The sequence below is a fragment of the Branchiostoma lanceolatum genome, chromosome 14, assembly GCF_035083965.1.
Source record: "Branchiostoma lanceolatum isolate klBraLanc5 chromosome 14, klBraLanc5.hap2, whole genome shotgun sequence".
Lineage (NCBI taxonomy): Eukaryota > Metazoa > Chordata > Leptocardii > Amphioxiformes > Branchiostomatidae > Branchiostoma > Branchiostoma lanceolatum.
The window spans coordinates 12,436,334-12,453,755 of record NC_089735.1 but is presented as its reverse complement, the minus strand read 5'-3'; the positions used below and the strand labels follow the sequence as shown (position 1 = coordinate 12,453,755).

Genomic DNA, 17,422 nt, shown 5'->3' with positions numbered 1-17,422 from the left:
CTGACCACTTACCGTTGCACTGGCCGCTAAAGAGCCGTTTGGATGTGGGTAGACGCCCATATTGGAAACTATAACTCCACCAGGAGTAAGATATGCTGGTCCCCGGCTCACGACTGGTACAGACTCCGATTTGCTACCTGCAAGTTGGCGGTACGAGAAAAACTTGGTCTGACTTGAGTTGTGGGGAGGGGGGCGCCGAACTATGACATCCTACAGTCAACAAACTACAGGAAACTGAACTTAGGGAGACAAATTTAACCGTTTCTGTACAATACAACACATATTTGGGTTTCCTGGCTAATCCTTAGCAGTCGTTTGTATCTTAGAGTGTTAACTGTGAGCCGGAATCCTCGACAGTTTTTCCGAGAAGGGCCCGGGTGGGGGGTGCACGGGCAACTCAACTATCGCAACAAATCCTACCAAAACTCCAAACAAGTCTTAGAGCGCGTCTTAACCCTCAAAACACGGCGTCTACACAATTTCCCTTCAATCTTGAGACATCATGCGCTAGTAATCTTGAAAAATCGTTACTCTATTTGCCTAGAGGAGTGAGTAAAATAGTGGCAAACCTTCGTCCCCTCTTCTGGAGTCCTCCCTGGGATAACTTTGCAACGGTGGCTTGGAACCCTGTAGCCGGGGAGGGGGAGAGAAACATTCCGTCAGATCCCTTCCTCGTGCACGCTCTTATTCAGAAAGAAACCACACGAAAGACTTTCCTGACATCCACAGAAGGTCAGGTATATACTGTATCACAACAAACTCACCTCTGAAGGTACCGCGCCGCTCTGAGAACTTTCCGACTCGTTGACTAAACTGGACTTGATATCGCTGAGATCGTTAGAGACGTTTTCGGCCGATTTTTCTTCTTGCTCCCCCTCGTCTTTGAAGGAGATTGTCTCGTCGCTCGCCCCTAGATCGTCGCCGCCACTACCGTTGAGCTGCGGCATTGTCGCTCGGTGGTGCCCCGCTGGCCTGGCCGCCCCTGGTTTGACGAAGTGCCCTGGGAGAAGACAGTTGATCAGAGAGCTGCGGCTATCATCGCCACCGACCACGCGGCACCCAAGTTGTGTTCATCTCAACCGACACAAACCAACACAAGTTCGCGATGGCCGCCAAACTATCGATCTTACCGCCCCAATTTCTACCACAAACTCTGTCCAGTTGGGGAATATAGTTTCTATAATTGTTCACGACTTACCTTGTCCCAAAATTGAGTCTTGATCGGGGCTGTAGTTTTAGCCAGCACGTTAGAAATTGACACAGAAATGAACACAACTTGGTTGTAGTCTCTGCGGCGGCGTTTTGCAAAGGGAACACGGGGACAACCGTTAATACACCGGGGGTGATCCACAAACTTTGTCCACCGATTAATCCTTCAAATTCTATGCTTTTTCAACATCAAAACTGAAGTATAAGATAGAAAAATTAGTTTGCTACAATATGTTATATTCTAGATATAATTTTGCACCGTAAATACCGTTTCAGAAGAAACCTCCCAAGATATGAATGCCCAGTCCCTAAAACATCAAAGCCCACGCCGCACCCTTGATCGCTCGGGTGATTGACAGGTCCCTTCGCCCAGCTGTCAATCTTGTTATAATGAAATGCGAATGACGAGGGCTGGGCCGAATTTGTTAATTAATTACTACGGTGACGTCAGACTACTAATCAGCGTGCCCAGGGTTTCTGACCAGTGAGTAACCGCGCACCGCGGCTTCTTCCCGCCCTTTTCCCGGTGGGCGGTTCGTGTTTTGCTGCCCACAGTTTACAAAACAGGCCGGCTAAAAAGACGATGCGGCGTTGCCAAACCTGTCCCATAAACGCGCACACCCTCTCTCATTAAAAAAACACGAAAGAAAAATCGATATTCTATTTATAAACAGTAACGAAGCAATAAGATGATATAGGAGTATCGTCTTCATCATATTTCAATAGACTTGGCCGAAATGCTCGACAGTAAAGAATACAATGTGGTCATAGATTTTGGTACATGTTATGGTACTGTTGGCTCAAAAAGCAATACTGATTGTCGTTAAGTTTGAAAAATCGTTCCTGACTTTGAAATAATATCAAAAACATGTATAAAATAAAGCAACAGCTTTAGAGCAACACACATTAGCTGTCTTTTCATTCTTACAATGAAGTAATAATTGTCAATCAATGAGAACATTTTGCATCTTTTGATATAATTTCATTTCATTTAAAACTATAGTCCTTACATAATGACAGGTGATTTTCATTCGAAGAATTTGAAACAGCGGACGTTTAGGATGTTGGGTTTGCCATGACAAAAACACATCATCGTTGGAATTGACACATTATGGTGCCAATTTATATTTCTATTGAGCACCATGGACAGTAATGATATTTATATGGACCGGGGAAGCTTTATAGTAATGTAGTTGTACAGACGGGTCCCATAGAATTCCACTCAACCGTGAGAAGAAATCACATCTAACTCCATAAATTTCGTTTTACCACGTTGTTTGATGACTGGATTGCGAGAATTTTTTATTTGCTGTCCCCTTCATTGAATTATTATGTAAACATGTCGGAAGGATGACGAAAGATCCGTTTTGGAAGTTATGTAAAATTTTGACGCGTTTCCTACGTATTTTTCTTGGAAGAAAAGGCGTAAAGTTTCAGTGTGTTATGTAAAATTGTCGTCACATGACCTAGTGCCCCATCACAGAGTCACGACTGCAGAAAGACAAGGAGGTTTTATCTTGAGTACACCAAGGAGGTTATATATGTCTATATAACCTCCTTGAGTACACCAAGACTTTTCTAGTCTCTGCTACACTGCTTTGCGCCGTCACAGTTTACTTTTTCTCAAGCAAAATTAGGTTTGGCATACTGTATGCACACGTACGTCACATACTAACAAAAAAATAATCAATGATACAAACTTGAAATCACGCGAACTGACCAAACGTTTCTTTCTCCAAAGTGAAATGCTTCTGGGGTGCAAATATGAAATATCATAGGAATAAAGAATTGTTAGTCATTAAAACTCCACACACTGTTAGAATGTGCAACATGTAACAGTCAGTACAAATTTCATGTGCGAAAATAGAGAAAATTGGCAGTGACGGTTTAGAAGTTCCACCGAGAAGTACGTAGTTCTTCCAATGCAAACTTCCAACTGAAAAGAAAACCCAAGGTTGCCCAGGATAAAGCCAGACAATCATTATTGTCAGTGTTTGTTTTTCTAGCCTCAGTGGTGTAAATCCGCACATATGTGTGAGACGGCGGGAGTTTTTTTTTCTTGACACCTCCAAACCGGTTTATCCCGACCCCCTGGCTTAAGTCATCACCGCGACTACAACCTTGTCTCCTTTCTCGGACTGGAAAAACAGTAAAAAAAAAATCGGCCAAAAAGTTAAAATTATTTTCCAAGGAGTTAAGCCGTGGACGTTCCATTTGCCAAATTAGTTTCCCGTTTTGGCAATTTCTCATATTTTTCCCATCATCGCAAACCAAGGAGTTTGGTAGAGACTACAGACCAAAAGGACGATCACCTTATCATCAGTGCAAACAGACAACTGCATCTTCCAATCTTTGAAAAATTGTGCAGGAAAAAATCCCAAAGGAAAAGTAGATGAAACTCCATTCCATAGCATGGATGGAGCCTCTCGAAAAGGACACACGCAAATAAGTTGTTGAAAGTTTTGAGTTGTTTTCAAGCAGTGGAGAAATAAAATAACATTTATCTGTTTTCTCTTTATTTTCAAAAGACAGTGTATTGGGGTAGGAATAAAAATTATGATCTACAAAATGCAGTCGCACACATAGTACTAGTGTCTTCAACAAAACAACAGATAACTTTTTTTTAATCTTCTATCTCCGATTCACTTGAACCGCGAAAAAGATGCGTGCTCTAATAACTGACGGCGATAAGTTATCCCAAGTATTCTCCAGTAAACTGACGTTTTGACAAATTTCGCTGACATTTCACTTGAGACGAGACGTGTTTGTATTAATCCTATCATGAAAAGAACAACAAAGAACGTCTTGGCATGCAGACGAACTCGGTCTACTGTGTAGATCCCCGTAAATCAACTCCTACACGCACATTCCACTTGTTGAAGCAATCATCCAGTAACGAGAAATAAATACCATTGCGTGTCCTCTAGATCTAATGACGTCGTCAGCTAACTATATCGTGTCCAGCACTTCAGAATTAAACGTACTAACGATAACTACATTCGTCGATTTAGTCTTCTTTCTAACGATACATTGAAAATTAAGTCTACTCAAGACATTTTTTTGAGAAACGCAAAAAGGCGATTACGTAATGATTTATGTAGATTTTGCCATTTTCCCAACGAAAGCAGTCTTTAATTATTTCTGGGTAATAATAGTTGTTTTACGCTGGACAATTTGCTGCTAATTGGTAGCAAACAGATTAGTCATGTTGTTTTTCTTGCTGTTGCAACTAACGTGTATACTCCATTTGCACTTACGCTAAATGGCACCGGCTATCTATACACAGCACCATCAAGTCATTGCTCGCAAACAATGCAGTATTCAAAAGTCTTTGTATGAAGTTAACTTCTAGTTTCTAGTGAAAGGTATTTCTTTAGGGTGATTTGTATTGATTATTTGTGTTGATAATTTGTATAGATGTTCACGTGTCTTTCTGTGCGTTGCTTTTTTTTTATATCTTACAAAGCAGACCATGTAGAGATGCGATACTCTCCAAGCAGAGGAGGGGTTCCGGCAGGTTTTTGACGTGTTTTTAGGCGTTTTTGTCGGGCTTTCTACTTTGTTTTTTTTCTCCATCAAACCCCCTAAAACTAGCCTGAGTGTCATCCTGTTTCAGTTCCAGGCTCTACCTTCACCAAACAGGTAGAGCCTGGAACTGAAACAGGATGACACTCAGGCTACTAAAAACACGTCAAAAACCTGCCGGAACCCCTCCTCTGCTTGGAGAGTAAGGATGCAACAGTTCGCGCGAATTATAGGCTAACAGCGATACAGATGCCAGGCTAAGACAATGAAACGCACCGCTGCCCAGACGCTGCCTCTTGTCGAGTTTTTCATGCTACCAGGATGAGCGAAGGATTTCGAGGGCACTTAGGGAGATTTACTGAAACTTAAAACTGGGCCAGAAAATCCAACATGTTTCGTAAAGTCGACAGTAGGTCAGGTCATCAACCACAAGAAGCTCATAATCACATGCGTACGAAAACGACTGAAGTCTGAACTAGTGAATTTACATATTCCAAGGGAAAAAGAGGTTTGTCACTTCGTGTGCTGCGAACTGTAGTGTAATATATTGTCATGGCCACGCCGGTTCATACTTTGAGTAAGGTTATGTAGTAGTAAGTTTCCTTGGGCACATCTCTAGTAAAATCTACATTGATTAGCTTCAATGTCTATATTTTTTACTGCCCTAAACTTTGCTGATTCCATTGTTTTCGTGTCAATGAAATATCACTTGGTGCAAGATGTGCCATGTTCTTGTGTAACTGTTATTGCCATATGAAGCATGCGTTACATAAATCTTCAAGATTTCTTAGGTTTACGGAGAAAATATAATGATTTAGTTATTTCTTTACTATTACATGTTATTTCACCATTTACATACTTATACAAACATCAAGCAATGGTAACGCATGTTTGATTTTGTGTTTGGAGTAGTTTCATTATCCTTGCTTTTTAAAGATAAACAATAAAGTAAGATTTACTCTAAGACACAAGCGCCTTTCAGTAACATCCTTACCAGGCCAAGGGTCGATCATGGCGTACGAAAATGGTATGAACATAACGATATGTATTTGTGTAATAAAGCTAGATATGGTAATATACAATAAAAGCACACACATGATAAAGATGTATAACGCATTAGCCACCCTCCTGATATAATTACAGCTTGTGCCCAAACTACATGACTACTATAAATCTAGGGAATTATGCCTACACCTTTTATATTGCTGCCCTGCTTGATGATAAGCCCTAACTATCGACCGTCCAAAAATGCATGCTGCTGAAAAATGAGGGGAGCTAATAATTGTGATTTGGGCGGACAGCGATCAATACTGGTTTTCAACGCCATCAAATTCGGACTAGTCTATTAATGTCCCTTGGTCATTTCGCTGAAAATTACATGTTTTCTAATTGGGCGGCTGGGCCCGAGTATTTGCTAGTATGTTTTGGTGTGCTCGCAGATGAATATGAGTTTGCAATAGGCCAAAGATGCGTGTAAAATGAAATATGAAATATGGCAGCATCTTTGCTTAGACCTACTACATATACGACAAACAATGAACATATAAACAAAAAAATATATGCAGCTGAGGAACGACTTTGTCTTCAAACTCACATAAGAAGGAACTTGAAATTGACATACTAGTAGTAACTAATTAGTACATATGATAAATCTTGTTCTGATTTACGATATTTCTGCAAATGGTAACGTAAAAATGTCAATGTACTGATTTTAGCTGATGAGCCGTTTGTCATATCATAGACAAAATGTCATAAGTTATAAATAGAAGGATAATATTCATCACTGTCTGTTGTTCATGCGTGTGCATGTCATGATGACGTATGGCAACAAGTAAATCATATTTTTCATTCAAAAATAAGAAATATGACAACTAATATTTACGTTTCTATGCACAAACCATGGTCTCTCTGTAGATTTCCCCCATGTTCAATAACATGGTCTTTATCCCGGCAACAGAGAATCACTGACCCATGAAGAGTGGTTAATATCAAACGGAATGTCCACAAATAGTCGAATTCTCGTCAAATAAACATTGGGGATTATATATACATTTGATCGGAGAACTTCAAAAGAAAAGAATATCTGCACCTTTGAAAATATGGCAACATGGTAAGATGAAATACAAATTACACGTAGGCGTGATGAAAATAATCGAGATGGTATACTTTGGGTTTTCTAACGATACATGTAGAAATAAGTACGTTGTATACGCGGAACGATGACTTCAAATACCGAGAACGGTCTTTTTTGTGAAATTAACTGAAAGTACCTATACAGAAATTCTCAAAATAGTTCTACACCTGCAGAAAAGTTTTCAAGCCAACCATTTTTTTCAGTTTGCGTTCAAGATGTAAACATACATTCTACCGTCTGCCTGACGTCTGACCTTCAGTTTTATCGTTGTAATGTGTAAAAGATATTAAAAACAAAAATGCATATATACATGCCTGCATGTTTATGATAAATGAGAAAGCTTATTGGACATTTTGGAAATTTTAAGACACCTTAAGACGAATGGGCACAGGAAATGACCACGCAAGGTGTACTAAAAAGTAGTTTTAAGGTGGCGCGTTACCATCTTAATGTTGTATGATAGCATTGAGCAAGCTTGCTCGGATGTGGAAATTTTTTTTTTCTGCGTTTGAACACCGCGGATAAAAAAAGTTCGGGGATGAATGTTAAGTTTGCCTCAGCGACTTGTCAACATTGTACCGATGATTCCCCCTACCAATAGAAAGTAGCACCACCAACCTATGTTTGCGCATAGCATAAAAACATAAACAAGTCTATATGAATGTGTTATAAACTGAATGTATAGAATAATCTCAGAGATGTTCGAATTCTTTCAGCATGTAGGGAAAGAATGAAGCTGTAACGATAAAATGCAACTTAAGAAAACTCAGTTTCACCTTAAAAGATTAGACAAAATCTAGATGAATTTGAAATACTTTTCATATCTTTAATACACAACCGAAGAAATATATCAAAACAGCTTGCGGTGAAAATGGCCTTTATTGACAACCAGAAGGTAATACAAACGATCATTGTTTTCTATTTTGCCATAGAGTACAAACGCTACAAAGTCTATCAACAGATTGCAGTGACAAAACATGAAAAACATACAAGATCAGAAAAAAAGACTACCACCGCAACCACAGTCCGTTGACATTGACAATAAATATATAAGCCGTCGTCTCTTCAATCGTCCACAAATGTTACTTGCGTATTCTAAACCGGTGAAGAAGTGTACCAAGCCGGAATTTTAGTCGCTAAAGCTTATCAAATTTCATACTTATGGAAAATCGCTAAAACACAGTGTCTGATAAACTGTATATTGCCTGTTTGGTGGTAAGTCAACCACAAATGTCAGTCACCTGCTCACGTCTCTCTAGCCACATGCAGAGAAGCTTTTCAGTTGGACTAAAAACAGTGCCTAGGGATTACCAAATATGGCAGCCAGCAATGAACTTCAGCATGCCAAAATGAACTTAAGTCGACGGGGACATCTAGAGGTCATGAGTTTGTACAGGCACAAGCTGGAACTGTACTGATCTTAAGGGACGAAACCCTGTATTAAGGTCGCATCTCCGTGTTAATGATGTTCCTGGGAAAGGAGACCCGGACTATCATCTGGGACCGGGCTGGATAAAATTGGTTTTCGCCTGGGTATGAAATTTCATCATAGTTGGCCAGCGCGCCGTGATATGCGTGGGCACTGATACCAAGGAAAAGATTGTGGTCGCAAAACAATGATCCTTTTGTCGCTGTATTCATGTGACTCCCGCGGTTTGGGCTGGCTAGAAGCGTCTTGCTATCAACATGGCAAGGCGTCATCATATCACAGCAACAAGCACTACGCGGTAGAAACATTATAAACCTGCCGAGAAAGGCGCACGCTTGGGTCTCCCAAAATACGGAAACTATTCTTCTGAAAAAAAGTTTTTTTCAGAAAAGTAAAAGTGCTATACCTCTTATGCATGACTGTGTGATTTGCCATGTAAAACCGTTTTTCTAGTTATTATAAATAAGTACTGGTTAGTTCTGCTAGTTCATTTTAGTGACGCTGAAGAAGAGTGATGGATGTCACTCGAAACGTCCGGAAATAAATCTCCGAATTCTTATCCAGTTGTAGAGTTAATTCTCTTTATATATGTTTTGTTAGGAAACTAAAGTACGATGTAGCGTGTTTTGTAGCGATGCAGTGTTGCCAAAGCTTAGCCTATGGGATTATGTTTGGAGAAGAGCATTACCCGCACCGCTCTTCCTACATGACAGATTTTCCCACTACCTCCACAATAATCCACATCTGTGCCATCGCGTATTTCACTTGTAACATCGGCGATTCACAAGCGGACAAAACACTGAAGGCTATTATCACCGAACAAAAGACAAGAAGGCTTCGCTAGTAATCCGTAATCACTGCCGAACAATCGCCGAGCAAATCGCGTTCAGGTGTCATATGGCCCACGTCATATCTACGGAACTGTTCCTCGTGTACAATAGGAGTGTGATTGCACCGATCTTTTCACGCATTAATTTGATATCAAACCAGTGGATCAACTTCGAGTATTACTGCATTACTACAGGTGAACAGGACACGTAAGGACACAAAGGCGGTGTGTTTGAGACACGGGCGACACGCATCGACGATTTCAGTTTGTCCTTATCTATCAAAACTTCTGCAACAGTGTCTCTCGTGATGTATGATTTCACGGGTACTTTGTTTGCTTGTGGTGTTTTCAAAGTAAGTCTCATTCTACGCCAAAAATAGTTACTCAAGCAACTGGATAAAATTTTGAAACAGACGTTTCAGACAGCATCCGCTATCTTTCGTCAGTGACTAAAGATAGCGGATGCTGTCTGAAACGTCTGTTTTGAAAATTTATCCAGTTGCTTGAGTGACTATTCTTAACGTATCTTATTACCTGGATGTCTAACCTTCATCTACATGTACGTATGTCTTATTCTGTTCTGTGATATCTGTCGGGTTCGAGAAGACACCCAATAGCTTAGTCGATCGCGACATGTCATAATGAACATCAAGCAAGGTGATTGTATTATAGTTAGATCTAAAAATAATGTCCTTGGTTAGATTGGCCCTCCCTAGCTGTTCATACGGGGCATACAAGTCGAGTATTCACTGAGTCCACAGAATGTTGGTCAACGTTTACAAGTCATCTTTAATACTTTGTAAACAACTTGATGGTATCCCCACGACCACGCAAACGTTGAGAGACTGAACCAGTTTGAACTTGGATGAACAAAAGGTCGGCCTTGGTGGGTAAAAGGGTGTTCTGAATAGCGATGTTTGCCCGAACATGTATTTAATAATTCAAGATGTAGCTAGTACAGACGGAGACCATTGCAGAGAACTGTACTCCCTTGGTCCCAGATCCCTTTCCCTCCCTCCTGAAAAAGTTTTCTTCTTTTGTTTTTTACAGGTGGTTGAAAGAAGCAGGTTCTCAAACCTTCCGATACCGCGGAGTTTGCTCGGCAAGGACGCAAACGCGCGCACAGAAAAATCAAAATACCCTCGCTCCATTTGATATTTGTCTACACAGTCCATACACCGTGCCTTCCTCAGTCGGCATGCTAATATACATATCCCACATGTACACTAGAATGAAAATCCTTAATTCTAGCAGTTCAAGTCTTCACGTTGATGGCGGCTGGAGAAATAAGTCTTCACAAAACCGTTTTCTCTCACAATAGAAAATTGAACCGTCTCAATAAAGGCGTATCATCGCGATTTCATCTGTTATAATTCTTTCTGCAAGCTTAAAGCCTCGTTGCAGACTGTCATGATTAAATCCTTGGCTAATCCTACTCAATGTAACATACTACAAGCAATAAAAGTCTATCGAGATTCGAGAAGCTCTATCAAAAGTATGAGCAAATGGCGCTTTCTCGACGCATAGCAAGATCTACTACTCACTGTAACGTCGAATACGTGCCGGTAACTTGTCTTAAGTTTTATGGGAAGAGAAAATAACAGCAAAGACCAAGGGGTTTGAAACCAAGAATATATTTCCTAAAACATGAATAATTGAAAGTTCTGCCACTGGGCTCTGCATACGGTACCCAAATAGAGGTGTACGGCTCTATCTAGCTATCACTCCCTTGGGTAGGAGCCACGGGGAAAAAAACTAACGCCAGATTACTCTAGCCTCCACCAGACTCCGCGGATCGCTAGGAAAATAGTAGAAATTGGCCAAATAGAGTGAATTGTATGAAGGGAGTCAGCTACGGAGAGAGGGTCCAGTAGGCAATCCTAGAGCCTGTCTTATCTCGGTGCGAATGAAACCCTCCATGGCCAAAGTCCCCCGGCAAATGTTCTCCCTATAGCCGGCGCGGTTAGTCTGGTAGAGACTATTCCGCGTGCATGGTTAATGATGGCATGAATTTTAGTACAGGGTTTGGACAGGAGGGCCGGAGGTGTGCGGTATCCGTGGTCCGGGCGCCCGTAGCTGGATGTCGCCGCTAGTCTGCCGCCAAGACTGATGGGTTCCACATTATTACCGAGTCTGAAACCTGGCTCAAATTTGTTAGACACGGTGATTTCGCAAACAACAGCTTAGCACGAATTACACCCGCCTCACTGAAGACACAAATCCACTTGCGCTCTTGCATCGATGTTCACATTTCCAAAATTTTTGGAAAAATTAAGAGAGTATCTTTAAAAGAACATATTTTTAGATTATCAATTTATTCATTCATCATGAAATTATCGTAATCGCAACAAAAAAAGCATGGACAGATTGTGTATAGTCAGATTGTTAGATCTGGAAAAGAATTGGGTTCTGTATTCTGAAGTGAGAGTCACGTATAATCCAACCTGAAAGTACATGTTTTTAGATTATTAATTTATTTATTCATCATGAAATTATCGTAATCGCAAAAAAAGCATGGACAGATTTGTGTATACTCATATTGTTAGATTTGGAAAAGAATTGGGTTCTGCATCCTCAATCGAGAGTCACGTATAATCCAACCTGAAACAGAATCTGGCAAACTGAAATTTCATAACGTTGGTGATATTTTTACTGAATCCTCACAAAAGTGCGCGCCTTTGTAACAGTACCCCTGGCTCTAACCAGGGTGAAGCCATATCAAAGAAAGTTGGTAGAAATGACGTCGGGGCCGAATAGTGGCGTGATATTATATACGAAGTATGTAGCGGAGATTTAACCATATGATTTTCTAAGATGTCGTTTACAAAGTTGTATCAAACGTTTCCATATGAAAAGCATATCGCTAGAAATTAGGTCAGATGAGCAGAAGTGAATAATGAGGTAAAGGAAAAACGCAAGATCGTCGGAACTAGCTAAAAGAAACCAAAATCCAAAACTAAAGCAAAAGCAACAACGTAGATCACAATTATTAAATAGTTAGGAATTGGAAAAGGTCTACGTGACAAAAATTGAAGATTCAAATTGTTAGATCCCGTAGCTGACCAAAATCACGTTAATATGTGTGGTTTTGCGGAAATCTGCATGTTTTAGGTCCTTCTTTTCAAGTTCTTGAAAAATTCCGCGGATGAAAAGACAAAGAGACGCATGGGTGAAAGCGTAAAATGTAACTTCTTTCACATGAAAGAAATATATGCAAATCATCAACAGTTACCATGGGAACGGCATCAAAATATTGTCAATAACATCCGAAAGCAACAAACATTGTGACCAAGCCGTAGTGACAACACGACCTACATTATAGTTAAACTATGAAAATAACGAGAGGAATTAGATTCAAAATATGAAGATGAGATATTTAAATAGCACGACTTGCTTTAAATTTATCACTTGAGATTTGGCTGGTGTGTCTCTTCCCATCTTCTAATCCTATCTCTTTATTCATCTCTCATTATTAATATGTATTATCATAAAATAGTCATTGTATAATCTAGCTAAAAAGAAAACTACGATACAGAAACCAAAACTTATTTGCATTCGCTCTATGTTAGAATCCATTTCACAATGTCTCAACTGGGCATAAAGGTATTACAGCTGCCGCCAAAAAGACGTGATGATTTTTTTTTTAAAAACCATCACATACTTTCGACAGAAAAAAGATGACAAGGCCAAAGCGTGTTCTTGGCGTTCTAGGCTACCTTGAGATGCATAGTTACTAACTGAGCATGAATAAAAGAAGTGAGAATTTCTGCCACGGACACATGATGAGTCCTGAGCCCCCACTGACCCATTGTGAGGGACATTATATCTCTATCCCGGATATGTGCAATCTGGGTCGCATCTATCTGCCTTTACCTGGGCTACGAGGCAATGAAACGCGCGGTCAAAAAACGCGGCTACACGCAAGCAATGGTTCTCGCAACATTCAACACTATCGTATACATTTTTCAACACTTACCACCAAATTAGTCTGTTGAAATATTAGCGACAGAACTGGCTCCACCAGCACCGAACCCGAGCTGTTGTCGGGTCAGATAGTTTTTACGATTCACCACAAACAATTGCGTTTGTTAGTTGAGCGTAAAAGGCGCCGACATCTACGTTGCCATAGTAACTAACCCTTTCATAGATAAAAAGCGGTTGACATGCCGAATTAGAAGCCATTTTTAACCACAATAACATCGTATAGGATTCAGGGTGCAAATATTCACGAAAGGGGGTAGTGATAGAAAACTCAATGGCCATTACCAGATGATAGCGGCTTTGTTTGCTTGCATTCCTTTGATCTCGCCGCCGGGAGATGGTGCGCCGTGCTTGCTGTGTCCGCCAATTCGCCACAAATCCTCCCCGAAGTATTAACGCCGGCGGTGAAATCGATCGGAGAAGGCACTCGGAAACTGACGCGGAGTCTCGATCGTCGACGTCGATTTCCAACCGCGGAACAGACACGGTCTCCCGGAGAAATCTGCGAGGATTTACGCCTATTTGGCTTTTAGGAAACGTACAAAAATTCTGGCTGAATGTAACCCTCAGAGGAGGTGTGGTTTGCCCCGGCCGGGGGTGTGGTTGTCGGTCCCTTTGATCTCGCGCCGCAGAAACAGGCCGGCTCCTTTGTGTGCCCATATTTGGGAATCAATTTAGGGACGCCACGTGCCATATATTAAATAATACGGGGTTCCAATTTGCTTCCGGGTCGGTGATCCGCAGAGGTCAGCTCGAGCTGGATTCTAAAGCCGTCTCTAACCGCACAGCAAATGAAACTGATGAAAATTTAGCTCGAACAACCGTTGACGTGTATCTGTGCTGCTGGCAGCTGTGAAGCCGGAAAGGGCGCGCTTTTCGACAGGTTATAATGTGACGCGGGCTGGAGTGGGTTTGTTGACGGGGAACAGCCCCCGGGGGTCGGGGAGGCGAGCGCGACATGACAGATTAGCTCGGACACGGAGACAGAGTAGTGGCGCCACCAGGGGCGTGGTCACCCAACGGCGACTTTACACACACATCGCCACCCTCGTAGCCTCCTTTAGCAGGCTTACAAGTTGGGCTCTTTCGGGCTTATTAAAACATGCTGTTGTAGGCGTTTCTTGTCAGAGGGCACTCGGTCGTAAGAACAAGGAGCCCCTTGTAGTACGTTGTACAAGTAGAAATGACAAATACAACAAGGTGACAGAAAACAGCATATGATAATCCAGAAAGTCCAAATCGTAAAGACCGCTAAGGAGGCTACACCTTATACTCCCAGCTACACACTACATACAGGACCATGCAACACACTGCCGCAGCCGAAATATGCTGTCTATATGCAGTCTTATAACGAGTGCCATAACTTTCCCTCTCTGTTCCTACGGCCCGCTGGTGACGTTGCCATGGTAACCGAGTGCGTCCACGTCCGATGCTGACTGACGTTGGCAAATAACCTTATTCTTATTGTCCAGGCTGTGGTACAACGTCATTTCTCATGGCTACGCACTTAACATCAAGGGCAAGGACATTATACTTCAATGCAACGTTCCCTATGATGAGAACAAAAATCATATATACATTTATAAATAAACGCAGACTTGAATTAAAAATATTCAAGAGAAACAAGTTGTTTCTTCTAATCATGTAGCCTAGATGCCAGGCTCTTTCCAGGGCTTTACACAGATTTTCCCCCAGCGCCAACACTAGTCTGTATAACGCAAACTCCAGCTGTCCGGGGGTTTCTCTCCCCTCTTGGGTTGCGAGGCGGTTACAGGGCGGCGAGCGGTCACAGGAGACTTGATTGAATTCAGGCTACGCCAACACGCCCCAAAGGAATTTTCTGCTTCAGCCCCCTGAATTTTTAGCCAGAGTACCAGCTTCCGTACGCTACCCAAACTGAGGTACGGGAAGCTAAAAAGGCTGGTACTCAGGCTACTGAATTTTAGCCTGGGTACCATCCTATTTAGTTCACCAGGGTTCTCATATTCGCTCCCTCACAAAATAGGATGGTACTACCTGACTTTCCCCTGGGGGCAGGCCTGTTTGGGGGTCATGTTGGACCTGAGGCGAATAGCTAGAAACAGCCTGGCTTCCAGGCTACTATCAAAACTGGTTGCGTGGAAGGCGATATAGTCTGAAAGATTGTTTGAGGACCTTTGAGTGATTATTCGCACCTAGTTGCCCCCCTGTGTTCTGCTACCAGATAATGTTGCTAGAAAACGGTGGCCGTCAGCCGGCTAGCCCAACTGAATTGCTTGTGAGGACTACTCTCCAAGTAGAGAAGTGGGTCCGGCTGGTTTTTTGACATGTTTTTATGCGTTTTTGTCGGCCTTTCTACTTTGCCCTGCGGGTTAGTGAGACAAAGAAAACATGACAGAAAGCCGGACAAAAACGCATAAAAACACGTCAAAAACCAGCCAGACCCACTCCTCTGCTTAGAGAGTAGTGAGGATGTAAATGACTATGACTGGCTTTACTCCTCTGGAGGACCTCTGGAAAACTGTTCAGCATATCGGGCCTGCTAGTTTTCTGGCCAAGGAGTCTGATATAGAGACTAGTATGTCTGACTTGTCAATCTTTTTGCCCATGGGGCACCTGTCAACGTAATCAATATGGGGAAGTGTTTGTCTGTTACCCTCTCCAGGGTTTTCCAATGATCGGTGCACGTTAACGTTTATATACATAAACATGTAATATCATCAGGGGATGATAATGTATGTGCGCTGTGGGGCTAATCTATCCATACTTACCACCAAGCAGATGCGTGACACCGATTTCTATGCACGTCTTTTTGTGTCGCTTTGTTGGTTCTTTCATGAAGTGACCACAAAAACAGTTTCTGGTAGAGTCGATTCCACATTACCGAGAGGGTGCTTGTTGCCTTTTGTTCTAACATTTGTAAAACCTTTGTAACAGTCTAAGGGAGATAGGTGACTGTTTAGAACAACTTCCAACATCCATGTGATGTTCTAAATAGTTTCTGCTGTGTTCCAACATGTCAGACAAATTTCTAACATCGCACATGTTATTTGTATTATTTTCGAAACTGTTGGAAAATAGGTTGATCATTTGTTCCTACATGTTCCAACATTATAACAACATGGTATAACTGGGTCAGTGGGATGGGAACAGGGCAATTCACACATCCCTTCAAAGTATAGGGGATTAGGCCTGGGTGCCATGCATAGACACCTGAAGACAAAAGCTCCAGACGTGAAATCTAAAAATATACAGAGGCAGACAATAGAGTGTGATTAGCACCTACTTTTATGGGGGCAATAACCCAAATCTACCATTTGAAAAATGATGCAAATTGTTCCAACATGTTCGAACAGTGAAACAATCACATAGATGTTTGAAAATTGTTCTATATAAAGAGATATTTGTGCAATTACTTTCCAAATAGTTCCAACATATATAGATAAGTTCAAACATGTTTAAACTTTCATTCTTGATTGTTTGAACAATTTAGAACTATTTTGACTTGAATAGTCTTTTATCTAAAATTGTTTGAACTCACTAGCAATATTACCTGAAAACCCTCTCGGTGACATGGAATTGACTCTAAGGCCATGTTAATTTGATTATCTGGATCACATCCACGCGCGCACCAATTTTCGTCCGATTCCAAAAATGAATAAAAATTTTCCATCATACTGTTTATCATACAAAGTAGCTGCAAAATATGATCAAATATATGCCGTAAATTGCAAAAGTTGTACATAGTACTTGAAGCTCCTTGAAATGTTAGTGGTGGTTAAGAAATTCGCGGTGACCTCTTAGCGCGAAACGTTGAAACCGCGAATATGTACTTTGTCTTTGTCTTTGTACTGAACAACAGAATTACTGCAACCGCGGACTTCCAACACCTCGAAAACCTCCTAAGTCCCTGAATGAATGACTTAATATACTGTAAATGCACTGTTCGCGGTGGTTTAATGTTCGCGGGTTACGCGGTGAACTTTCAGCGCGAACTTAAAACCACCGCGAAACTTTTTGCCCACCTATGACTTTAGCGCTGCTATTGTTTCAAACGCGAACTTAAACCCCCCATGAAAACTCCATTTTCGCCCTACCGCGAAATGAAAACTACGCGAACTTAAACTTTCAGTACAGTATGTCGTCACCATACAAAAAGACGGGCATAACAAGCTGGAGTCTGTCTGCCATGTATATACAGTAGAATCCGCTTAACTGCACATCACATTTGTCAGCGTATTTGGTGCAATAATACGATGTTGCCCAGCTGGACCGGTAGTATACTGTATCATACAGGAGGTGAATAGTTTATAAACCTCGGTGTGCTGTATGAACT

General features: G+C 41.5%; 1 protein-coding gene across 11 annotated transcripts in view; it reads right to left on the bottom strand.

Annotated features, from left to right (window-relative positions):
* LOC136448716 (transcription factor 7-like 2) overlaps positions 1–13,612 on the bottom strand; it is a 66,340-nt gene extending 52,728 nt beyond the window's left edge. For 4 of the 11 annotated variants that reach the window (XM_066448352.1, XM_066448356.1, XM_066448355.1 and 1 more), the window contains exons 1-4: positions 1,199–1,334; positions 765–1,000; positions 570–627; positions 13–137 (exon numbers count right to left, since the gene is read on the bottom strand). In XM_066448352.1, coding sequence (XP_066304449.1) covers positions 13–137; positions 570–627; positions 765–947 — 366 coding nt within the window. In that variant the 5' untranslated portion in view covers positions 948–1,000; positions 1,199–1,334. Of the gene's footprint in view, positions 1–12; positions 138–569; positions 628–764; positions 1,001–1,198; positions 1,348–13,392 lie in introns of those variants that run through there. The other 7 variants (XM_066448357.1, XM_066448358.1, XM_066448353.1 and 4 more) reach the window with 6 other exon arrangements.
* Between the last annotated feature and the right edge of the window lie 3,810 nt (positions 13,613–17,422).